This window comes from Sceloporus occidentalis, unplaced genomic scaffold (assembly GCF_023333645.1).
Source record: "Sceloporus occidentalis isolate IW3139 unplaced genomic scaffold, rSceOcc1.0.p SCAF_177, whole genome shotgun sequence".
Classification (NCBI taxonomy): Eukaryota; Metazoa; Chordata; class Lepidosauria; order Squamata; family Phrynosomatidae; genus Sceloporus; species Sceloporus occidentalis.
In genome coordinates, this window is record NW_028317157.1 from 1,301,551 (window position 1) to 1,328,631 (window position 27,081).

At 36.2% G+C, this 27,081-nt stretch overlaps 1 protein-coding gene across 5 annotated transcripts in view; it reads right to left on the bottom strand.

Moving 5' to 3' along the window:
* Positions 1 to 1,148: 1,148 nt before the first annotated feature.
* Positions 1,149 to 27,081, bottom strand: part of LOC149278889 (small G protein signaling modulator 1-like) — a 123,288-nt gene continuing 97,355 nt past the window's right edge. For 4 of the 5 annotated variants that reach the window (XM_089501619.1, XM_089501615.1, XM_089501616.1 and 1 more), the window contains 2 exons: positions 18,526 to 18,693; positions 8,976 to 10,877 (listed from right to left, as the gene is read on the bottom strand). In XM_089501619.1, the coding sequence (XP_089357745.1) occupies positions 10,789 to 10,877; positions 18,526 to 18,693 (257 nt within the window). In that variant the 3' untranslated portion in view covers positions 8,976 to 10,788. Of the gene's footprint in view, positions 1,389 to 8,975; positions 10,878 to 18,525; positions 18,694 to 27,081 lie in introns of those variants that run through there. The other variant, XM_089501617.1, reaches the window with a different exon arrangement.

The following is a 27,081-nucleotide window of genomic DNA, read 5'->3' on the forward strand; positions in this document are numbered from 1 at the left end:
GTAAAAGTAAAACTTATATATATAAATATATATTATTATTAATATTTTATATATATATATATATATATATATATATATAATATTAACAATATCATAATACTACTGTATTATATATATATATATATATATTATATTAACAATATAATAATAATGTTGTATTGTATTATTAATATATATATATATAATATTATATATATATATATACAATATCATAATATTGTATTATTAATATATGTATTATATATATATTAACATCATAAAAGTACTGTATTTTATTATGTATATGTATATATAATTAATATTTTGTATATAATTAACAATAATGATGATATTGAATAATAATATTGTATAGAATTAATATATATATAATATTATATATATATATATATATATATATATATATAATATTAACAATATCATAATAATATTGTATTTATATATATATTGCACACATAATATTAACAATATTATAATAATATTATAACCTCTCCCAATCCATTGGGAGAATCAGAATAAAAATAAAACATATGCTATTAATATTATATATATATATATATATATATATATATATATATATACACACATATATACATACATACACACACACACACACACACACACACATATATATATATATATACATACATACACAGATCCAAATTTTCCATAGATTTTTTTGCATATTTGAAGCGGGCTGGTAAGGACGCTTGGGAGCGATACTCTGTGTGTGTGTGTGTGTGTGTGTGTGTATATGAAAATATTTGGGGCGAAAAATCTATGCAAAACTTTTCATTTTCATTTGCAAAAGAGAAGAAGAGGAAATGCAAAACCAGGAACCGGTTTTGGAAACAATCGAGAATGGATTTTATTATTTTTTTTTAACAATCTTTATTGAAAGTTTTATAAAAATTACATCAAACAAACAAACATACATCACAACATAGACAAATTAAAACATATTACCATCAACGCCAACAGCAAAACGAAAAACAGTTTGACTTCCTAGGAAGAGGGGAGACATGTTTATGTCATACTATTAATCCTAATACATTTAAGCAATATATGTATAGACATTTCATACAAGCTTAATGTAATAATAAACTAACTTAAACATCTGTTTTTTCTATAAGGTTGCATCTGGGCTTTGATTACATATATATCTATTTTTTATTCAACATAAATGTAACTATCTTATTTACCAAACATAGTTAGAGATTAAATTTTCTTTTTTCATATATACCATAAGAGGATTCCAAACTTTCTTTGTTTTGTTCCAGTCCAGGTTTTTCATTAAACATGTGAGTTTGTCCATTTCCATGTAGTCCAGAAGCTTCATGAACCAGTCCTCCCATGCTAAGTTTTGTGTGAAGCATAAAGTAATCTAGCCGCTGAAATCATATAAAATAACAATTTCCCATATGTTTTTTCCAAATTCACATTCATTATCATGTTTAATAAATACATTTTGGGATCTAAAAGGAATTTTGCTTTCAAAATCAGTTGGATTTTCTGATGTATCATATTCCAGAATTTCTTTGCATAGCTGCAAAACCACCACATGTGAATAAAGGACCCTGGGGTATTATTACATTTCCAGCATGTCAGATTTAAATTTTTGTATATTTTGGCAAGTATCAAGGGGGTTAGATGCCATCTGTATTGCATCTTGTAATAATTTTCCCTAATGGCAATAGATGATGTATATTTCAATCTTATATTCCAATTTTTTCCCCCACTGTTCTAATGGGATTGTTTCTCCCAAATCTTGAGCCCATTTTACCATCATTGGTTTAATCGTCTCTTCATGCATGTCAAGCTTTGACAAAAATTTATACAGTCTAGAAATCCTTCCCACCGGCTTACCAAAGATAATCTTATCAAATTCTGAAGCTTCAGGGTTAAATCCAATCGTTTTTTTATCTAGGGTAAATCTCTCTCTCAGCTGTCTAAATAAAAACCAATTAACTAAAAATCCCTCCTTCACCAAATCATTCATGGGTTTCATATCAAGTTGCATATTAGATGTATCTTTAACTAAAATATCATTATATATAACCCATCTATTAGTAATGATTGCATCATTTCTATGAAAAGCTTCATTAGGGGAAACCCAGAGTGGAAGATTTGGATAGATTATATTTTTAAATTTTGTCCAAGCCTTATAAAGAGTTTTCTTTACATAATGATCCAAGAAGATACGATTTACAGAGATCTTTTCGTAGAATAAATATGCGTGTATACCATAAACGTTATCAGCCATCTCTAAACTTAACAACTGTTTATCATCTAATTTAAACCAGGGCATCATCCACTCAAAGCAACAAGCGTAAAAGTAAAGTTTTAAGTTTGGAAGGCCGAGACCACCATGTCCTATCTCATCTTGCATACTACGTAATCTGACCCTCGGCTTTTTACCTCCCCATAGAAATTTACTTATACAACTATTCCATATTTTAAAAGGTGCCTCATTGATCAGTATTGGGATAGTTTGAAATAAAAAAATCATCCTCGGCAAGACCATTATTTTTATAGTTGCCACTTTACCAAGCCATGATAGACCGATCTTGTCCCAGCGTTGTAAATCAATCTTAATTTTTTGCCAAGTCTTACAATAATTGTTTTTGTAAAGTTCAGAATTCTTAGAGAGATCCATACCCCTAGATATTTAACTTTATCCATTGTTTTGTATCTAGATTTATGTTGCAACTGTTCAATATCATTTTTAGAGAGATTCATTGTCATCACTGCGGTCTTATCCTTGTTTATAACCAACCCCGAAGCATTACCAAATAGAGTTAAACATCGGTTGAGTTCCTCAACATCATCAATGGGGTTGGAAAGGGAGACGACCAGGTCGTCCGCGTAAGCTCTTAGTTTTATTTCATCACCTTTAACCTTGATTCCTCTAATGAGTTTGTTTCGTCTTATTTCATCATTTAGTATTTCCAAACTTAAAATGAATAAGAGAGGGGAAAGAGGGCAACTCTGTCTAGTTCCTTTATATATACTGATAGGTCTAGTACGTTGTCCATTTATAATCAATGCTGCTGTCTGCTTGGAATATATTTGATCTAGCCAAGAGATGAACCTATTCCCCATACCTGTCCTTCGACAGACCTCCTTCAGAAATTTCCAATTTAGGCGGTCAAAGGCCTTTTCAAAGTCAATAAACATCAAGGCTAATTGCTTGTCACATCTTTTTTCAAGATATTCAATCAGATTTAACATACACCTTACATTATTCTTTAGATGCCTCCCTGGCAAAAATCCTGACTGATCACAGTTAATGTAATCTTTTAACACTGTCTTTAACCTTGATGCAATAATAGCCGTGAATAATTTGTAGTCTGCATTAAGCAGAGCTATAGGACGGAAGTTTTTAGGCTCAGGGATATCATCTTCAGTTTTGGGAATTAATACTGTATTAGAATTTCTCCATGTGTCGGGCAATTGTCCTTTCCCAATCTGGTTTAAAAGCTTCACCAGGGGATCTGATAACTCATCTGCGAAAACTTTGTGATATTCGGCTGGGAGTCCGTCCGGACCTGCAGACTTCCCAGGTTTTGAGTCTTTTATCGCCTTAAGCACCTCATAAGTGGAAAAGTCTTGATTTATTAAGGTCATTTGTGCACTGGTAATAGAGCGGATGTTTCTTTGGTCTAAATATTTATTTATTACTTCATTTGGAGAATGGATTTTATTATGAGTCACCTCCGATCGAAAAATTTGTAGAGAAAGACAGGAATAACAGGACTGAAAAATGCGAACCCGAGACCGCTTTCCTGCGTTGTATTTCGCCTTCTGAATCAACTTCTGCCATGCAGGAATACATCTTCTGCCATGGAGGAATACATAGAATAGTGGAGTTGGAAGAGACTACTAAGGGGCCCAACTGCCTGCCTGAAGAAGACAAGCCCTCCCTTCAGCCACCATCTTGGGGAGAGAGAGGCAGACTGGCCCAACTGCCTGCCTGAAGAAGAAAAGCCCTCCCTTCAGCCACCATTTTGGGGAGAGAGAGGCAGACTGGCCAAACTGCCTGCCTGAAGAAGAAAAGCCCTCCCTTCAGCCACCATCTTGGGGAGAGAGAGGCAGACTGGCCCAACTGCCTGCCTGAAGAAGAAAAGCCCTCCCTTCAGCCACCATTTTGGGGAGAGAGAGGCAGACTGGCCAAACTGCCTGCCTGAAGAAGACAAGCCCTCCCTTCAGCCACCATCTTGGGGAGAGAGAGGCAGACTGGCCCAACTGCCTGCCTGAAGAAGAAAAGCCCTCCCTTCAGCCACCATCTTGGGGAGAGAGAGGCAGACTGGCCCAACTGCCTGCCTGAAGAAGACAAGCCCTCCCTTCAGCCACCATTTTGGGGAGAGAGAGGCAGACTGGCCAAACTGCCTGCCTGAAGAAGACAAGCCCTCCCTTCAGCCACCATCTTGGGGAGAGAGAGGCAGACTGGCCCAACTGCCTGCCTGAAGAAGAAAAGCCCTCCCTTCAGCCACCATTTTGGGGAGAGAGAGGCAGACTGGCCCAACTGCCTGCCTGAAGAAGACAAGCCCTCCCTTCAGCCACCATCTTGGGGAGAGAGAGGCAGACTGGCCCAACTGCCTGCCTGAAGAAGAAAAGCCCTCCCTTCAGCCACCATCTTGGGGAGAGAGAGGCAGACTGGCCCAACTGCCTGCCTGAAGAAGACAAGCCCTCCCTTCAGCCACCATTTTGGGGAGAGAGAGGCAGACTGGCCCAACTGCCTGCCTGAAGAAGAAAAGCCCTCCCTTCAGCCACCATCTTGGGGAGAGAGAGGCAGACTGGCCCAACTGCCTGCCTGAAGAAGAAAAGCCCTCCCTTCAGCCACCATCTTGGGGAGAGAGAGGCAGACTGGCCCAACTGCCTGCCTGAAGAAGAAAAGCCCTCCCTTCAGCCACCATCTTGGGGAGAGAGAGGCAGACTGGCCCAACTGCCTGCCTGAAGAAGACAAGCCCTCCCTTCAGCCACCATTTTGGGGAGAGAGAGGCAGACTGGCCAAACTGCCTGCCTGAAGAAGAAAAGCCCTCCCTTCAGCCACCATCTTGGGGAGAGAGAGGCAGACTGGCCCAACTGCCTGCCTGAAGAAGAAAAGCCCTCCCTTCAGCCACCATCTTGGGGAGAGAGAGGCAGACTGGCCAAACTGCCTGCCTGAAGAAGAAAAGCCCTCCCTTCAGCCACCATCTTGGGGAGAGAGAGGCAGACTGGCCAAACTGCCTGCCTGAAGAAGAAAAGCCCTCCCTTCAGCCACCATCTTGGGGAGAGAGAGGCAGACTGGCCCAACTGCCTGCCTGAAGAAGAAAAGCCCTCCCTTCAGCCACCATTTTGGGGAGAGAGAGGCAGACTGGCCCAATGCCTGCCTGAAGAAGACAAGCCCTCCCTTCAGCCACCATTTTGGGGAGAGAGAGGCAGACTGGCCCAACTGCCTGCCTGAAGAATACACGCCCTCCCTTCCGCCACTGTCTTGGGGAGAGAAAATCAGGCTGGCCCAACTGCCTGCCTGAAGAAGACAAGCCCTCCCTTCAGCCACCATCTTGAGGAGAGAGAGGCAGACTGGCCCAACTGCCTGCCTCAAGTAGAAAAGACCTCCCTTCAGCCACCATCTTGGAGAGAGAGAGGCAGACTGGCCCAACTGCCTGCCTGAAGAAGACAAGCCCTCCCTTCAGCCACCATCTTCGGGAGAGAGAGGCAGGCTAGCTCCAACTGCCTGCCTGAAGAAGACAAGCCCTCCCTTCAACCACCATCTTCGGGAGAGAGAGGCAGGCTAGCTCCAACTGCCTGCCTGAAGAAGACAAACCCTCCCTTCAGCCACCATCTTGGGGAGAGAGAGGCAGGCTAGCTCCAACTGCCTGCCTGAAGTAGAAAAGCCCTCCCTTGTATTGTTTTTAAATGGTATGGGTGGGTTTTTGTATTGTTGGGCTATGTATTGGTTTTGATGGTGTTTTTGTAAACCACTGTGATCTGCAAGGAATAGCGGTCTAGAAATCAAATTTCATTCATTCATTATTATTATTATTATTATTATTTATTCCTCTGTGCAGGGATTATATTTATTTATTTATACATAAATTAAGTAAACATTTATTGATTTGTAAATAACCACAATATTTCTAAATAATACATTTATAGATAAATAATTATTAATTAAATTATAAATTATTCACAAATAAATAAAAATTTATAAAATATATAAAATAAAATATAAATTCCTGGGTGGATTGTATAGGTATTTTATTTATTACTTTATACATAAATAAGTAGAAATTTATTGTTATCTGTAAATAACTGCCATATTTCTAAATAATAAATTCATTTATAAATAATTATTAAATTATAAATTATTCATTTTTTATAATCTCTATTCATAGAGATGGGTTGTATAGTTCCAACCATTCCTGAAATGCAGGTTTTATTTATTTATTTATTTAATTAATTTAATCATAAATAAATTTAATTAAATTATTTATAAATTTAATTTATTTATTAATTTATTTATCAATGTTTCATTTATTTATAAATTTATGCATCAATAAATTTCATTTATTTATTATTTTATAAATAAATTTCATTTATTTATTAATTTGTTTATAAATAAATTTCATTTATTTATTAATTTGTTTATAAATAAATTTCATTTATTTATTAACATACTAACAAATAAAATTTATTTATAAATAAATCATCAGGGAAACTTGAAAAAAATAGATACTATTTAATTAGAGAATTTAATTTACAGTTGACAAAAAATGGCATTTATTTTTTAATTTAATTTTGCAATTGTTTGACTTGCCAAAAAAAATTATAATTAAATTAATATTAAAATAAAGAGGAAATAATACAGATTTTTTTCCCTTTTGCATCATTTAATTCACATAGATATATATTCTCTATATACCATATAGATATATATGATACTTTTAATAATCAATATAATGTATAGCAAGGTAATAATGTTTGGCGACATTGATAAAACCAATATTCCCTCGGTTTTCATAATGCGACGTACAGTGCTACCTCGGGTTACGAAATTAATTCGTTCCGCGGCGCCGTTCGTAACCCAATACATTTCGCAACCCGAAAAGGCGCTGGAAAGCCGCTAGCCGCGGCTTCCGATTTGAATTTCGCGCCGAAATTAATTTCGTAACCCGAAAAATCTTTCGTTACCCGGAACAGTTTTTTTAAATCTAACTTTTTCGTACCCCGGAAATTTCGTAACGCGGTCAATTCGTATCCCGGGGTACCACTGTATACACAGGACGCACAAAGAGGAAATGTATATATATATATATATCAATAAATACTTGTAAATAAATACCATTTAGTTTGCATTTTTAGGAAGGTATGTCACAAATAAACACATAAAATACACAACGACGCTGCTATCTAATCGCCGAAAAATATCCTCTCTGATAGCATTTGACAGCAAATTTTGGGCGAGATTCCTTAAGCTACTTTTGAAAATTAAATTTAATTAATTAAAAATTAAATTAAATAATTTAATTTCTGGAGGGGGGAGGGCTAAATTTTGGTCTGAAATGGTCTTCTTTCTCACTGGGACTCCAACACCCATCATTCCTAGATGTACTGACTGAGGATGATGGATTATTTTAGTCTGGTTTTATTGGCAAAATTGGATTTAATTTGATTTAAGAAGCTTTGGGACTACAACACCCATCATCCCAGCTGTGCTTAATCAGGATGAGGGGTTAACATGATAATAATCACTAATTTTTGGAAATTCAACCCAATTTTTGCCTCAGAGAACAAGGCTGCAATTGTGGATAATAGGGATTGTCGAAAGAGTGCATCATGGGCATTGCAATACCTCACACCCCGACCATGTATCTCAGTTATTAGCTTTCGCCTTCCTCAATGTGTTTCCAAACATCAAAAAACAGCTCGGAGAAAGGAGGAATTTTTAAAAATCGATTAATCCGTTAATCCATTAATCCGTTAATTCATTAATCCATTAATTCATCGGATTAATATTTGTTAATTCGTTAATTTGTTAATTCATTAATTCATTGTATTAATATTTGTTAATTTGTTAATCCATTAATTTCTTAATTCATTAATTCCTTAATTCATCAGATTAATATTTGTTAATTCATTAATTCATTGGATTAATATTTGTTAATTCGTTAATCTATTAATTTGTAAGTTCATTAATTCCTTAATTCATCGGATTAATATTTGTTAATTCGTTAATTCATCAGATTAATATTTGTTAATTCATTAATTCGTTAAATGATCGGATTAATATTTCTTAATTCATTCATTTATCTATTTGTTAATTCATTAATTCCTTAATTCATCGGATTAACATTTGTTGTGGTGTTTGTTTTTGTTTTCCAAATAATGGTGTCACATTCGAGGAACGAGTGGCTGGCTCAGGATTGTGCTTTTGAAAACAACAGAAAGAGCATTAAGAAAGAGCAGAAATCGATTTCACAGCCCAAGGAAGATTAAACTGCACACGTTTGCACACGCGCAAAACACACACACACACACACACAGTTGCACAAATTGTTCAGCCAACAGACCTTAACATCTGGTTTCGAACCCACCAAATCCTCATTTATTTTGTTATTTTTCCCCCAAAATTAAAATAAATTAATCAATTTAAATTACTTTAAATCGAAAAGACAAGCCATCTTGGAGTGTTGTCGTTGTCATTATTGGGTTTTGTATCGCAACATTTCTATCTTATGTAATCAATTAAATTACAATCAATTAATTTTGGATCAATTAACTAGTTCCGTTTAAGGTTAATCCGCTAGGATTAATACGCTAGTTGATAAACAGCATAATCTCCCTAGAGATGTTTTGATATACATTGTGAGGGTGAGAAACCAGAGTAAAATTAATTTGTTTAAATTAAATTAAATTAAAATTTAATAATTGAGGAACAATTAATTCAAATTTACAAACAAATCCCACCAGGAATATATATATATTTGCTTTAATTTTGCAGTTTGACCCCCCATGTCTCTTGGGAGAAAAAAAAGGATGGGATAGACATAAATTAATGAATCGATTGATCGATCAATGGATGGATTGATTGATCATTCTTCCCCCCCCAACTTTTCCTCTCTTTCTCCTTCCACCTTCCACTAATAATTCTTGTCTTGAATCTCATTTTTGAGGGGAGAAAAAGGTGGGATAGACATAAATTCGTCAATGTATTGATTGATTAGTGGATGAATTGATTAATCGATCATTCTTCAATTCACCTCATTCCACCTTCTTCTGCAATGTCTTCTATTTCCAAAACAGGATGCAAATATTCTCAGTCTGCCATGAAAATGGAGGGAAATGGGTGGAATAGATTTTAAATTAATTGATGGATTAATTGTTTGATTGATTGATCATTCTTCAACTCTCCTTCCACCTTCCCCTGCCTTCTATGCTTTTTCTAAAACAAATATTCTCCGAATCTGCCATTAAAATGGTGAAAAAGGGTAGGATACACATAAATTATTTGATGGATGGAGAGATGAATTGATTAATTGATCATTCTTCAATTTTACTCCTTCCACCTCCCCCTGCAATCTCTTCTGTTTCCAAAACAAATATTCTCTGAATCTGCTATGAAAATGGGAGGAAACGGTGGGATAAACATTAATTAATTGATGGATAGAGGAATGCATTTATTGATTAATTGATTATTCTTCCCCTCTCCTTCCAGCTTTTCTTCAATCTTTTCTTTTTCCAGAGCAAATTTCACAAATGTTCTCATAAAGCTTGGGTGAGGAAGAGTGGGATAGGCATTAATAATAATTTGTTTTATTTATATACCGCTATTCCAAAGATCATAGCGGTGAATAGCAAGTAAGCTAATTAGCAAGTAAGCTGATTTGCCCTCAACAGTCTGGGTACTTAATTGATTGATGGATGGAGGGATGAATTGATTAATCGATTATTCTTCAGTTTTTCTCCTTCCACCTTTCTCTGCAATCTTTTCTTTTTTCACAACAAAACTCATAAATCTTGGGTGGGGAAGAGTGAGATAGCCAATAATTAATTGATGGACGGAGGAATGAATTGATTGATTGATTAATTGATCATTCTTCAATTCTTCTTCGACCTTCTCTGCGATCTCTTCTTTCTCTAAAACAAATGTTCACAGAATCTGTCATGATTCTTGGTAAAAAATGGGTGCGATAGACATAAATTAATTGATGAATGAAGGAATGAATTGATTGATTGATTCTCCTCCTTCCACCTTTCTCTGCAATCTCTACTTTTTCCAGAACAAATCTCATAAATCTTGGGTGGGGAAGAGTGAGATAGACATAAATTAATTGATAGGTGAAGAAATGAATTGATTGATTGATTGCTTGATTGATCATTCTTCAATTCTCCTCCTTCCTCCTTTCTCTGCAATCTCTTCTTTGTCCAAAACAAATGTTCTCAGAATCTGCCATGAAAATGGGGATAAACATAAATTAATTGATCGATGGAGGGATGAATTGATTAATTGATCAGTCTTCAATTCTCCTCCTTCCTCCTTCCCTTACAACTTCTGCTTTTTTTTTGGTCACAAAAATGCAAAATTCACACGGATGGCCATGTTGCCACGAGACGAAAACCACGCAAATAAACATCCGCCATTATTGTTTGGATAAAATTACAGAGGCGGAGATTGACTAGTTCTTAGATTCGTCGCCATGAAAAGGGGAAGTGCAGCGATCCAGAAATCTCTCCTTCTCAGGGAATTTGCTCGAAGGAAACCATGGCGGTCGTCGTTCCTTGTGGTTGAATCCTTCGTCGACTTCATTATTTGTTCTCGATTAGCGTCTGGACTTTGTAGACCAAATCGCGGGCGAGATTCAGGATCCGTTTCGTGTCATGACGCTCAGCCATTTCTGGGAAAAACAGAATAAAGAGCAGCAGGAACAAGACAAAGATGTTCGGAGACAGCAAGAATATATATATATATATATATATATATATATATACATACACACAAACACATATATACATACATATAATCAAATAAATAATTCTATATATATACTGTATATAGAATTATTTAATTTTATATATATATATATATATATATAGAATTAATTTAATATATAAAATTAAATATATATATAATTATATACTTATATATAATCATATATATATATATATATACACACACACACACACAAATAGATCAAAGCGGTTTACAGACCATATAAAAACCATTAAAAACATCTCATAAAAATAGATAAAATCCACTAATACAAATTATACAAAATCTGAACACAATCATTCAACAGGGTATGGCAGAGAATTGATGGGAACAGGTATACACAGCTTCATTTTACAAGGGGGAAGGCTTGACAGAAGAGGAAGGTTTTGAGCCTCTTTTTAAATGTTACCAGGGAGGTCACAAGACGGAGCTCCTCGGGGAGACCATTCCAAATTTGTGGGGCCGCCACTGAATAGGCCATCTGCGATGTAGGAACATGTTTGGAAGATGGAATTTCCAACATGTTCTTCCCCGATGTCCTGAGTGTGCAAGGCGGATTATATGGGGAGATGTGGTTCCTCAAGTAACTCGGGCCCAAGCCATATAGGGCTTTATAGGTAATAACCAACACCTTGTATTGTGCTCGGAAGTGAATAGGCACCCAGTGGAGATCACACACACACACGCACACACACACATATATGATATTTGATTTTATATATCAAATAAATATAGAATTATTGGCGGCGGCGCGGCAGCAGCGCGGGAGAGAGGCAGCGTCTTTGGGGCTCAGCTGGCCCCCTCCCACCTGGCAGCCCAGCAGCAGCGACAGAGGCAAGGGCACCGCCCAGGGCCCTTTAAAAGAGGCCCAGGAACAGCAGCCTCGGCGCGGCAGCGCGGCAGCAGCGCGGGAGAGACGCAGCGTCTTTGGGGCTTAGCTGGCCCCCGGAATATCCCCCTGGCAGCAGCGGCGACGCGGAGGAGAAGGAGAAGGAGTTTAGGCAAGGGAGGCCACTCCAACACCCCCTCCCTTCCTCTCTCACCGGGCAGTGTCTGTGTGGGTGGGGCAGGAGAGCACCAGAGGCCATAAGATCGCCTTCACCCACCCTTCTCCCCAGTGATATATGGCGAAACAAAGGAAGGGTGAAAACTTTTAGCTTCTGTCCTTCAATCAGTAGTGGGATCCTTAAATACGGGTTGGGTTTTCTCCTCCAGTAGGTGTAAAGACAATCCTACTTCCTAAAGGGAAGTGGTGGGGATAGCTTTGATTGGACTTGAACTGAAGAATATAAAATTTATTACAAAAGCTTCCGTTCCCACTACTTTGAGCCGGTAGGCAGGTGTGACGCCTATCACTTTTTAAGTTTAGTTTAAAGAGTATAGATACACAGACATAGTTGTTTTTCAAGGTTAAAATCTAGTGTATAGTGGGAATTGATTTACTTTGTATTGTTGGATGGACTGTTAATAATGATCCACTTTTGAAATGTGAAGAATAGTGGAGGATATGTGGCAAGACATTTTGTGATTAGGGAAGAAGAGAAAAGTAAGGAAAGTGTGAAATTTAAGGAAGATATGTCACAAGAGGTGTTAAACACCATGGAAGGTACAGAACTTTGTAAAATAGTAATGGAAGAAATGCGGAAATTGAGAGAGGAAATAAGGGAGGAAATTAGATCAGAATTAAGGGAGGAAATAAGATCGGTATTTAAAGGGATAAGAGAAGAAATTAAAAATGATATACATAAGGAAATACAAGAACTTACAAATGAGGTTAAAGGAAATATCCAAAATGTCGTTAAAGAACTGGGGGAAATGAACAAAAAAATTTCTAAAATGGAAAGTGAGTCTGAGCATCAAGATAGTAGGATTGGAGTTTTGGAAAAGGATCAAGCAAAGGAAAAAAATAATATTGCACTGATAGAACTAAAATTAAAAGAAAAAGCGATACGTATCCGTGGTCTCCAAGAAAGGTACAATGAGGACTTGAATGAGAGGTTAATCCCAGCTTTAGCTGATTTCATAGACTGGCCACATGAACAGTTAGATTTAGAAGTGGATAAAGCCTATAGGGTTAATTCAAAGGTTGCAACCAATAAGAAACTTCCCAGGGACATAACCATATTTTTTGTAAGGGAACGAGTTAAAAATTTAATTCTGGAAACCAGCTATATAAAAAAAAAATATTTATTGATAACCATGAGATAAAAATATTTAAAGAAATTCCCCATACACTTATTCAGAGAAGAAAGGAATACGATAGAGTTACCCAATACCTCAAGAAAGAGGGAATAAAGTATAAATGGGGTAAAATAGAGGGGTTGATTTTTTATTTAGAAGGAAAGAAATACGTATTAGACTCACAAGAAAAAATGTATGAATTTTTAAATGATATTAAGGAAGAGGAGGAGGAGGAATTGTTTAAAGAAGAAATCAATGTTACGAAAAAATCAATTAATAGAACTCAAGGATAAAAAGAAAACAAAAGAAGTGGGGGAAACCGGTCAAGAGAAACCAATTTCAAAAGATTATAGCAAAAGTATTAATGAACTGGGAAACTCAAAAGAAGACAAAGAGGTAATCTCAGAAGTATCTCTCGATTCTGGGGAGGAAGGAAATATAAAATCTGGCGAAGACTCAGAAGAATACTCAGATCAATTATTGGAGGAAGGCAAAAAGCAACTAGAATTAAGCAGAGAGACAAGAAAGAAATATACAGATAGTAAGCAGGGGGCAACTACAAAAAAAAAGAAAAGGGAAAAAACAATATACAAAGAAAAGGTAAAAAAATAAAAATAAATAAATAAATAAATAAAATAAAATCCAATGTTCCAAACAGTATTTTCGTGGAATGTTAATGGTCTTAATTCAAAAGTAAAAAGAAATAGAATTTTCCAGTATCTAATTAAACAAAAAGGGCAAGTTTTTTTGTATACAAGAAACACATATTAAAACTGAAGATTCAAAAGTACTAGAAAACCCAAGATTAGGGACATTGTTTATAGCCTCAAGTGAAAAAGAAAAGAAGAGAGGTGTGGCAATATACGTGAATAAAAATTTGGAAGCAAAAGAAATTTTTAAAGATAGTCAAGGTCAATATATAGCTATAGAAATAATAACCCAGGGTGAGCGAATTTTGTTGATAAATCTCTATGCCCCCCAAGAAAACAAATCGAACTTTTTTAAAGTACTGCACGAGAAAATAAAAGAACTTAACTATGGAAAAATAATTTTGGCTGGAGACTGGAACGGGGTCTTAAACACTAGGGAAGACAGATCTAAACAAAAATATAGGAAAGGGCAGGGCAAACTGCCCAAGTCGGCCTTTGAAATGATGAAGGATTTGGAATTGATAGATATGTGGAAAATTTTGCATGGAAATAAAAAGGATTACACATTCTATTCAAACAGATTTAAAACCTGGTCGAGGATTGACATGGTATTAACATCCAAATTAATAAATACGGAAATTAGGAGTGTAGAAATTCTCCTGATGGTACTATCAGATCATTGTCCGGTTACTCTTACATTGAAACAAAGATATAAGGAATTTACCTGGAGCCTCAAAAATTATTTATTATCAGATGAAGAAATAGTGAAAAAGATTAGGCAAGAAATTAAATTTTATTTTCAGGAAAATTCAAAGAAGGGGACTCCGATGCATGTGGTTTGGGAGGCGGGAAAAGCAGTTTTTAGAGGGTTGATAATACAGCAGGAGAAGAGGGAAAAAAAGGAAAAATTAAGTAAAGATAAGGAGTTATTTGATCAATTGAAATTAAAGGAACAAGAAGCAAAAAAAACCCCAGGAGATGAAGAGGTGATTAATGAATTACAATTGATTAAGAGTAAGATTGATAAAAATATGATGCACGAGGTGACAGATAAAATTAAATATATTAAGTATAATGAATTTGAGAATGCCAATAAGGTTGGAAGATGGTTAGCACGCAAATTAAAGAAAAAAAAGGAGAAGAGAGCAATAACAAAATTAAAAAAAGGCGATATAGTGGTTACTCACCAGGATGATCTAAAAGAGGTAATTACAAACTTCTATAAGAAACTATATAAGGCGGAAGAACTATCGCAGGGAAAGAGAGTTAGTATACGGGAATATTTAAGAGATAATATTCAAGTAGGGATTAAGGAAACTCAAGGAAATAACTTAAATGACCCTATTAGTGTAGAAGAATTAGAAGCTGCAATAAAAAGACTTAACGAGAATAAAGCTCCAGGCCCAGATGGACTGACAGGGAAATTCTATAAGATTTTTTAAGGAAGAGCTAATAACCCCCTTATTAGAGACTATAAATGATATTGATTTGGGGGAATTACCCAGAATCGTGGCGTCAATCTGTAACAACATTAATTCCAAAGGAAAATAGAGACCCTGAGTTAATAGAGAATTATCGACCTATATATCTTTTAAATACCGACTATAAGATTTTTACATCCATTCTTGCTGAGCGACTAAAAAAAATACTTTCCATTTTGATAAAACCGGAACAAGCGGGTTTTTTACCGAAAAGACACTTGAAAGATAATATTAGAACAATTATTAATATAATAGAATTTTTCCAATTATGCAAAAAAAGAAAATTGGGATTAATATTCTTGGATATTGAAAAAGGTTTCGATAACGTCAATTGGGATTTTTTAGAGATTGCATTGGATGAATGGGGTATAGGGGGTAGATTTAAAAATTGGATAATGAGTATTTATAGTAGGCAAAGTACCAGAATTATTTTGAATGGAGAGAAAACAGAGTTAATTAATATTGAAAAAGGGACATGTCAAGGTTGTCCCATGTCACCTCTCCTTTTTTTGTTAGTAATGGAAGTACTTATTAACAAAATAAATAGAGATGATAGAATACAAGGGCTGGAATTGGCTAAATATAAATACAAGGTTCGTGCTTTTGCAGATGATTTGGTGATCATACTGGAAAACCCAAAAAAGTCAATCCAAAGATTGGAAGAAACCTTAGGTGAATTTGGTGAATTATCAGGGTTGCAAATTAATAAAAAGAAAACTGGTTTGTTAACTAAAAATTTAAACGAGATGGAAAAAAAGGAAATGGAAGTACTAACACATTTTCAGCTGATTAGTAAAGTTAAATATTTGGGTATAATGTTCACAGAAAATAATTAAGATCTATTTAAGAATAATTACTTAACAACATGGGAGAATATAAGGGTGGATCTGAAAAGATGGGGAAAACAACATACTTCCTTAATGGGTAAAATTGCAACGATACAGATGAATATACTCCCTAGAATGCTTTTTCTGTTCCAGACATTACCAATTATTAATAGAAGAACACAGTTCAAAATATGGGAAAGAGACATCTTGGAATTTCTGTGGCAAGGAAAGAAGCCCAGGATAAAACTTAAAGTTTTGCAAGATAGTAAGAATAGAGGGGGGCTGGGATTACCAAAGTTAGAATTATATTACAATGCATGTGCTGTAACCTGGATTAGAGATTGGATACTATTGGAAGATGATAAATTGTTGTATATTGAAGGTTATGGATTAAATTGGGGCTGGCATGCTTATATATGTTATGGATCAAATAAGGAAATTAGGCAATTCAAACAACATCTGATTAGGAACTCTTTATTGAATATTTGGAATACATTAAAGAAACAGTTATATAGAGGGTTACCAAAATGGACCTCACCGCAGGAGGCACACCATAAAAATGAAAACAAATTGACTAATATCTGGTTAAGATATGAGAACCTATTAAGGAAAAATGGAGGATTAGAAGATCTTATAACTAAGGATGAACTATTAGGATTGGACCCCCACTTGACTTGGTTAAAGTACTGGCAAATTAAAGAAGACTGGAAAAGGGATAAGGAGACATTGGGAATAGAAAATACAGAATTAGAATTTGACAAGATTATTAGAGGTAACAGAGTTAAACTAATTTTAAAAATTTATATATTTTTGATTAATATGGAAATGATAGACGAAACGGTGAAAACCAATATAATAAGATGGGCCCAAAACATTGGGAAAGAAATACCACTAGCCAGTTGGGAAAATGTTTGGAAGAAAAATTTACGATTTACTACTTGTATTAGTTTAAAAGAGAACTACTATAAACTTTTCTATAGAGGGTATATGACGCCAACCAGACTCACTAAGATAGCCAAACACGGAACTTCGACTTGTTGGAAATGTAAGGAAAAAGGCGGTTCTTTTTACCACCTTTGGTGGCAGTGTGAGCTTGTCAAGAAGTTTTGAAAAAATATCCATAAAAATATTGTATGTACCCTGAAGAAGAATGTACCTCTGAATCCTGAATTGTTTTTGTTGAACATTACGGATGGAATTCAGGATAACTTGGTCCAAGATGAGATTAGTACTCTATTATATATGATAACAGCCGCTAGGCTGACCTGGGCAAAATATTGGAAATCTAGTAGAACCCCTACAATAAGGGAATGTGTTTTGTCCCAAGAGCAATGCTATGGACTTTGGTTGTAGCAGGGTCTCTGGCTCTCGGGATCACAGCCGGAACAAAAGACTTGTCCACAAATTTCTTACGTTTCAAAACCTTTACTGGTTATAAACACAAATAACACAAAACTGATTTCTTCTTTTTCCTACTATAGTCCTTTCTAAATACCTTGCTCTCTTCTTGATGTATTCTATCTTTCTTTGAGGACTATCTTTCTTCCTTTGTGGACTTATCTTTTTGTCAAAGGAAAATACTCTCTCCAGGTCTGACTTGGCTGAAATCTTACTACACACTGAAAATAACTAGAGGGAGACAGTATGAGACCCTGGGATTTCCCACAATCCTTGCCTTTCTTAAAGCTGTAGCTCTTTATTTTCCCTCTTAAACTAATACATACAAAACCTAATATAATCTTAACTAAATATATGTCTCAAGCGCATCAAAGATGCTCTGGAGGCATGACAGAATGGTTGCAAAACTGTATGATCTCGCAACTCTGGACATATTATCAATGTCTAAAAATAACAGATCTTCGCAACAATATGAGGACAAATGGGTTAGGATAGCATCACTTTGGGAAAACAATGTGTACGATGTATGAATGTCTGTGTATCTATGTAAATATTTGCTTCAAAATAAAATAATAAATAAATAAATATAGAATATTTTAATATATATATATTTACTTGATTATATTTATGTGTGTATGTATATATATATATATATATATGTAATTAAATATATTAATTATATATATATATATAACAATTATATATATATATTAATATAATTAACTCATATATTTAATTACGTATATATATACATATAATCAAGTAAATAATTCTATATATATATATATATATATATTATATATATATATATAATTATTTATTTGATATCTAAAATTAAATATCATATATATATTAATATATATAAAAATGATTAAATATAATAGGAAATTAAGAATAAGAATAAGAAATTAATTATATTATTTAATAATATGTAAATAATATTCTTATTCTTCCTACTATTATTACTATTATTATTATTATTATTATTATCGTTATAATTAACGTCCTCCATTTACCGTTGAAGAACTTGATGATGTCGGTGAAGTCCATGTTGTTCTCGAGGATGATGTCCCTATAGACCTCCACCAAAGCCAAAGCGATGAAGAGCATGAAGTGCGCTGAGGAGATGCATGCTGCCGCCCAGATCGCCTCCCAGACCGTGAAGACGTCTTCGTAAACCAGTTCTGTGTGGAGAAAAAGGAGAACAAGTAAGAGGAAGAAGGAGGGAAAAGACGGGAAGAAAGAAGAAGAAAAAGGAGAAGAGGAAGAAGGAGGGAAAGGGGAGGAGAAAGAGAAGGATGAGGAGGAAAGAGGAAGATAGGGAAAATAAATAAATAAATAAATAAATAAATAAATAAATAAATAAATAAAACTTTATTTATATACCACCTTTCCTTTTTTTGTTGTTTTTTTAATTTTGTTACAAATATTACAAACATAAACATTTAACATTCAACCCTACCCCTCACCCAATCTACCATCACACAACATCGTCGTAACATCCCCTTCCCATACAAACTGTATATATATATATATTATATATATATATATATATATATATATATATATATATACTCCACCACACCCTCACCACCCCTTCCAATCACCAAGTACAAACTGTCGAAATACCATTCTTACATCCACAATCTAATAGTTACCTCTGCCCTATCACCTAACATACCTCTCTACCTGTACTCACACATCCTATGACTTCCATCCTCTTTGTTTAATTTGTAATATTCTTGTATCTCTTATATATGTATTATTTAATTTATCTTGTATTATGATTCCTTTAACCATACAATTTTTCCCACACTGTTATGTCCTACCTATTTCCTACTTTGTTACTATTTCTTCATCACGAATACTAAGCTTCTTCAGCAGATTTCCAACTTACATATTGTTTACAAATCATTAATATAGCCTATCAAATTAGTTTACCAATATCACTATTTTACAATATTATTTCTTTACATCGTTTTCTCATATATCCGATCACTAAATGCCATTCTTCATTAATTTTCCTCTCAGTATTCACCATGGATCTGTCCCTTACTAACTGTGTTAATTTGTCCATTTCTATAATCTCCATCAGTTTTACCATGCAATCTTCCTTTTTTGGAATGTCTTTTGTTTTCCATTTCTGAGCTAGTAAGATTCTTGCTATCACCGTCATATAAAATAGTTGTTTTCCAAATTTTATTTCAATTTTACTATCAAAAAGTCCTAATAGAAAACTTTCCAGTTTTAGTCCTAATTTGATATGTAATATTTCACATATTAGTTCTTTGATTTGTTTCCAATAGTTATTTATTTTTTTGCAACTCCACCAGCAGTGGATAAACATCCCTGTTGTATCTCCACATTTCCAGCATTGGTTATTTCTGTTTTTGTATATTGTAGCTAGTCTCTCCGGGGTTAATTACCACCAATAGAACATTTTAAACCAGTTTTCTTTTATATTTTGTGATGCTGTATGTTTTACTTCTTTGTTCCACATATATTCCCATTGATCCAAATGTATGTTATTACCTACGTATTTTGCCCATTTAATCATGGTGTCTTTGACAACTTCTCCCTCCATTTCCAATTCTAATAATTTTGTGTATATTTTCCCAATTGCCTTTTCTTGATTACTAGTTAACAGTGTCTCTAATTCTGTCTTGTTTTCCTCATCCCCAATTTCTTTTAGATCTTTCATCGTTCTTTCATATATCCTTCTGTATGCATACCACCCCATATCAAATCCCAATTGTTCCAATTCTATTTGTGACTTTTTTGTTATTTTACCCATATTCTTTTTTGTCATTTCACTGTATTTAAACCATTTTTCTCTTCTGATAATTTCCTTTCTGTATATAGCCTCATGGGGTGATAGCCACATTGGAAGTTTACTAATAATATGCCAGATTCAGATCGACTTCCGGTTGGGAACGGCAGCCCATTGGACGCAAGCTTCAGGCTCTCTGAAGATTGTCCTCTTTGCTGGCGTTTTTCCTGCATGTTGAGACCAGCGCGGAGTGGGGAAAAACCCCAAGTATGGCACTACTTGGGTGAAGAAGCTCAGCGAGCCCCTTAAACGCCCCTTTCTTCTCCTGAGCCAGAGGGCTCTGGCGGGGAGACAGAGGCGCGGGGATTTTGGAGTTGTCGCCGCCAGCAAAGTAGAGCCGAGCAAGGCTCTGAGAGCCGCCCCCATCTTTTTAAATTAGTAATGACAGATAAGAGTGGGAAGATAACAAAAAGCTGTTTGGAGATCTAAAGCCTAAATTATCTTTGGTGTCAAGCCTTCAAAACAGAAGGAGATAGAACCATTTAAGGGCGGTGAAAGTGAGTAAAACTTAAACTTGAACTTGAGCTGTGTGGCTGTGGCATAGAGCTGCATCCGTATTGTATCTTACTGTATATTTAAAAGGACTTTTCTGCAGCAGCAATACTTGGATATTTTTGATATTCAAAAGCTTAGAAACAGGGAATACTTTGTCATTAAAAAAGCCTGAATTAAAAAAGGGAAAAACAAAGCAGCAAAAAGAAAAACAAAAAAGGGGGAAGGAGGGGAAGAGAGGGAAAGGAAAGAAAGAGGAAAGAAACAAGAAACAGTGCTTCGAAAGGAGAAGCCGACATAAGGAGGCAGGCTTAACTGGACAAAGAAAAAGACTTTTCTCTCTTACTGGTGAGAACTCTTTAATAATTTATTTAACGTTTGGAATCTAAAAAGGGAAGAAGTGTTTGAGTAAAACAAAATACCAACAGCTGTGGGAACTGGTAATTGACAGTCAGCTGGGCAGCAGCAACAGCTGGAGTAAGTAAAAGAACAAGGAAGTGAACTCAAACCCCAAGGGATCTGAATGAGACAAACACAAAATACAAAATAAAATCATCGCTATTAGAAGAAGATCAAGGGAAAGCTGTGAAGGAAGGGGATGTAATAAAGACATAAAGTAGTAAAAACGAGGAGGGGAAGAGTTGGAGAGGATTAGAATTAATGAAGCTTGAATAACGGAGGAAGATAGAGGACCAAAAAGGGGAAATAGAATAAGGGGAAAAGACTTTGAGAATTATTGAGAATAAGTCAGAGAAATCACCTAATTGAGATAAAAGACTGTTTAACTGATTGGGAAAAGAAGAGTCCGGCTGAAACAAGGAAGAGGTTAACAGCATCAAATACAGAAGCGGGAAAGAAAGAGAAAGCTTGGGGGAAGGAGACTGTGAGAAAAATGGAGGCAGCCAAACAGGGATAAGAAAGGAGGACCCAAAGGAAACAGGGAAAGTGGAAGGAAAGGAGACCAAGCGAACTCAGAGAAGCGCCGGCAAGGAGAGGAGGATTAGTGGAAGAGGATAAAGACACAGACAGAAGTAAGACATAGAGGAAACTAGTTGATATATGAAAGAAGGAGTCCAGCTGAAATTCCCCTGTTCCAGGGCCCTCTTATATGTAGAGGGGGAAGAAAGTGGTCATAAGAAAAGGAACATAAAGGGGACGTGAGAGAGGCTTTGGAGAACGAGGAAGCTCAGCGGAGGACTGGAAAGCAGCCCCAGAGACAATAGATGACAGAGAAGAAAAGGAAATTAAAGAAACCTTGGCAGAAATTGATAATTAGGGAAGACCAAGAACGTGGATGTGTGTGTGAATGTCCATTCCCCCCTCCCCCTTCCCTTTTTTTTCCTTCTTTCTCCTCTTTGTTTAGGGAGAAGCTGAAGCAAATGAGGAAGTTCAGAGAGGAAGAAGAGAGGAAGTGAACCCAGGCGAAAACAGCAGAAACCAGCAGGAGGAGAAGGGTCGCAGTTAAAAGGAAAAACAGTTCAGGAGGTAGAAAAGATAGAAAACACAGGAAAGAAGGGAATCAGAAGAATTTAGGCAGAGATAGAAGATAGCAAGGAGAACTGGTGGAGGCTCCCTAATGGGAAGATAATAGGAGTAGAAGAGGGAGAACAAGGGGAGGAGAGAGGAGATAGGGAGGGGAAGGGAGGAGAAAAAAGGGAAATTGAAGTGAATTTGATAAGAGGTTTTTCTTCAGTTCTCAGTAACATTTAATAAGAATATTTCTGGAATTATTTTTAAAGTTGATCTTCAACATCTTGACAAGAGGGTAGATCAGTAGAGAAAGGGAAAAAGGATAACTCCGAGGAGGACAGTGGCAGTAAGGGAAAAAGAAAGCCAGATTAACAGAGGAAGAAATATATACAAAAGGAAAAGGAAATTGAGGAAGATTGAAAACGCAACGAGTCACTAACATCAAAAAAGAAAACTATTAGAGAGTGAAATAGGGAACCTAGGCAAGGACAGTGTCATCGGGAGGAGATTAAAGGGGAAAGTAAAGAAGGTATTAGAAATAGAATTAAGAGTAGAATTAGAGAATACTGACAAGAGGAGTAGAATTGCGATAAGGAGGGAACTATATCAGGGACAGACACAACAAAGAGCAAAATGAATACAAGAAAAACAAAATTAGATCCCGGGCATCAGAGAAGAACTTCGGTCGGAGCCAGCTCATCTGAACAAACAATTCTACTAGAGGAACTAAAGTCCTTATATCTGGACATGAAGGAAGATATAAAAGCACTGAAAAGAGACATGAATGCTATGAGGAAAGAAATTAATCAAGAAATCGGTCAGGAAATCAGGGCAGAATTAAAGGACATTAAGAAAACTCTAGGGAAAGCAACTGAAGACATATCTCTGATGGAAAAAATATAGGTAAAATAGAGGACAAGACTAATAAGATCAATAAGAAAGTAATAGACTTAGAAAGAAATTATGAGAGAGAGTTAGATGAGAGAGCCCTGCAAGATCAAAAACAACGTGAGAACTGTATAAAATCAGAGGCCTAAAAGAAAAGGAGAACGAAGATCTCTATGATTATTTAGCACCAATATTAGCGGATTATATTGGAGCAGATCAAGACCAATTCCAGTGGGAAATAAGTAAAATGTTCCACATTGACTCTAAAATAGCAAAGCAGAAGAAACTACCACGGGACGTTGTTATTTATTTTACCAGGAAAAAAGTTAGAGATGAAATTATACAACTAAATTATGATCAAAAGCTAGAATTCGAAGGGGAGGAGCTAATTGTATACAAAGATATTCCCTTAAGAATTTTGAAAAAAAATCTGAGTATAGACCACTTGTCACTCTGTTAAAAGACGACATCATATATAGATGGGACAGACTGGAAGGAGTTTCCTTTAAATATAAATCAGAATTGTTTAAAATAAATTCCACAATGAAAATGAAAGATTTTCTAAAAAAACATAAAAAGGACCTGGAGAGAAAAGAAAATCTGAACAAAAAAGAAGAAGAGGCAGGGAAATCCACAAACAAATCCGACTCAGAGGAAGAAGCAGAGGAAGAAAAAGGAGATCAAAATAGAACTCAAAGTGACAACGAAGAAGAGGCATCAGGAACTAATTAATAAAGATAAAAGAAAACAAGGTAAGATATAAGGACTATTTATTTAATTAGTTAGATAGAATGCATAATTTAAAAATTATATCTTGGAATATCAGGGGAATGAACTCCCCCCAAAAACGCAGAAAGGTATTTCATTATTTAGAATAATTATTTTCAAATAACTCATTAGTTTTTTTCGATAACCATATTCCCAAATATTTAACTTTTTTCTTCATTTTAATTCCCAATTTCTCTTCCAACCAGTTCTCTTCTTCTTTTCCAACATTTTTTGTTAAAATTGCAGATTTGTTTTTGTTAATTTTACATCCCGAAAATGCTCCAAATTCATCAATTATCTCTAATAAAGTATTTATACTATTTTACGGTTCGTCCAAATTTATCACCACGTCATCTGCAAATGCCCGGATTTTATATTCGAATTGTTTAATTTTTACTCCTTTAATTGTATCGTTACTTTTTATCCTATTCATCATGATTTCCATTATTAATAAGAAGAGAAATGGTGACAAAGGACATCCCTGTCTCGTACCCCTTTCAATCGCAACTAGTTTTGATAACTCTCCATTGATATTAATTCTTGCTTTTTGTGTTGTATAAATTTGCGAGATCCATTTTCTATAATTTAGTCCACAATTAATATTTTCCATAGTTTCTGACAATGCTATCCAATCGACCGAATCAAAGACTTTCTCCATGTCCACAAACATCAAACCTAATTTTCTATCGATATGCCTTTCATAATATTCTAAAATGTTTAATATATATCTAATATTATTCCTCATGTATCTTTTCGGTAGAAAACCACATTGGTCCGAATCTATCAGGAATTCTAAACAATTTTTAAGTCTCTGAGCAATAATCAATGCAAAAATTTTGTAGTCCAAATTGAGAAGTGATATTGGTCTATAATTTGATACCTCTAATCTATCTTTGTCTTCTTTTGGTATTAAAATTATTTCTGATTCTTTCCATGATTCCGGTATTTTCCCAATCAAAATGTTATTCATAGTCAATCTTAAAGGTTCAATTAATTCTTTTTTAAATATTTTATAAAATTCTATTGGAAAGCCATCTGGGCCTGGTGCTTTGCCATTTTTATTTTTTTCAATTGCTCTCTCTACCTCTTCTTGAGTGATCTCTGATTCTAGATTTAATTTTTGGATTTCGTTAAATTTGAATAGTTTCCCTTCTTTCAATAATTCCTTTAGTGTGATTGGTTGATCTTGCCTTTTCGAATATAATTTACTATAGAAGTCTCTAAAGTATTCTATAATCTCCTCTTGCTTGGTAACTATCTCATTGTTTATTCTTATTTTAGCTATCACTCTCTCCTCCTTTCTTTTTCTTAATCTATACGCTAACTATTTTCCTGGTTTATTAGCGTTCTCAAAATGATCTTGCTTCGCCTTTCTTAATTCATTTACTACCTCCTCTGCAAGTTCTAAGGATATTTGATTTTTCAAAATTTTGCTTTCCATACCCATTTGTTCGTTATTGGGATTTTTAATTAGTAAGCTTTCCTTTTCCTGCAGTCTTTTACTTAATTGTTCAATTTTTTAATTTTTCTTTAATCTTAGAATTGTGTTTTGTTGTAATAAATGACCCCTAAAAACTGCTTTCCCTGCATCCCATACTACATCTATTGCCGTTTCTTTAAATTCTCTTTAAAAAAGTTTGTTATAACTTTTTTAGTATTCTGTATTATTTCTTCATTTCGTAGGGTATCAAGATTCAATCTCCATTTGAAGAAAGATTTCTTTTTTGTAATATCCTTTAATTCCAATACTTGTGGGTTATGATCCGATAGTATTCTTGGCATAATCTCCATCTTGAGGGAGAGAGAGAGGCAGGCTAGCTCCACCAGGCCTGCCTGGAAGAAGACAAGCCCTCCCTTCAGCCACCATCTTCAGGGAGAGAGAGGCAGGCTAGCTCCACCAGGCCCTGCCTGGAAGAAGACAAGCCCTCCCTTCAGCCACCATCTTCAGGGAGAGAGAGGCAGGCTAGCTCCAACAGGCCCTGCCTGGAAGAAGACAAGCCCTCCCTTCAGCCACCATCTTCAGGGAGAGAGAGGCAGGCTAGCTCCAACAGGCCCTGCCTGGAAGAAGACAAGCCCTCCCTTCAGCCACCATCTTCAGGGAGAGAGAGGCAGGCTAGCTCCAACAGGCCCTGCCTGGAAGAAGACAAGCCCTCCCTTCAGCCACCATCTTCAGGGAGAGAGAGGCAGGCTAGCTCCAACAGGCCCTGCCTGGAAGAAGACAAGCCCTCCCTTCAGCCACCATCTTCAGGGAGAGAGAGGCAGGCTAGCTCCAACAGGCCCTGCCTGGAAGAAGACAAGCCCTCCCTTCAGCCACCATCTTCAGGGAGAGAGAGGCAGGCTAGCTCCAACAGGCCCTGCCTGGAAGAAGACAAGCCCTCCCTTCAGCCACCATCTTCAGGGAGAGAGAGGCAGGCTAGCTCCAACAGGCCCTGCCTGGAAGAAGACAAGCCCTCCCTTCAGCCACCATCTTCAGGGAGAGAGAGGCAGGCTAGCTCCAACAGGCCCTGCCTGGAAGAAGACAAGCCCTCCCTTCAGCCACCATCTTCAGGGAGAGAGAGGCAGGCTAGCTCCAACAGGCCCTGCCTGGAAAAAGAGAAGCCCTCCCTTCAGCCACCATCTTGAGGGAGAGAGAGAAGCAGGCTAGCTCCAACAGGCCCTGCCTGGAAGAAGACAAGCCCTCCCTTCAGCCACCATCTTCAGGGAGAGAGAGGCAGGCTAGCTCCAACAGGCCCTGCCTGGAAGAAGACAAGCCCTCCCTTCAGCCACCATCTTCAGGGAGAGAGAGGCAGGCTAGCTCCAACAGGCCCTGCCTGGAAGAAGACAAGCCCTCCCTTCAGCCACCATCTTCAGGGAGAGAGAGGCAGGCTAGCTCCAACAGGCCTGCCTGGAAGAAGACAAGCCCTCCCTTCAGCCACCATCTTCAGGGAGAGAGAGGCAGGCTAGCTCCAACAGGCCCTGCCTGGAAGAAGACAAGCCCTCCCTTCAGCCACCATCTTCAGGGAGAGAGAGGCAGGCTAGCTCCAACAGGCCCTGCCTGGAAAAAGAGAAGCCCTCCCTTCAGCCACCATCTTGAGGGAGAGAGAGAAGCAGGCTAGCTCCAACAGGCCCTGCCTGGAAGAAGACA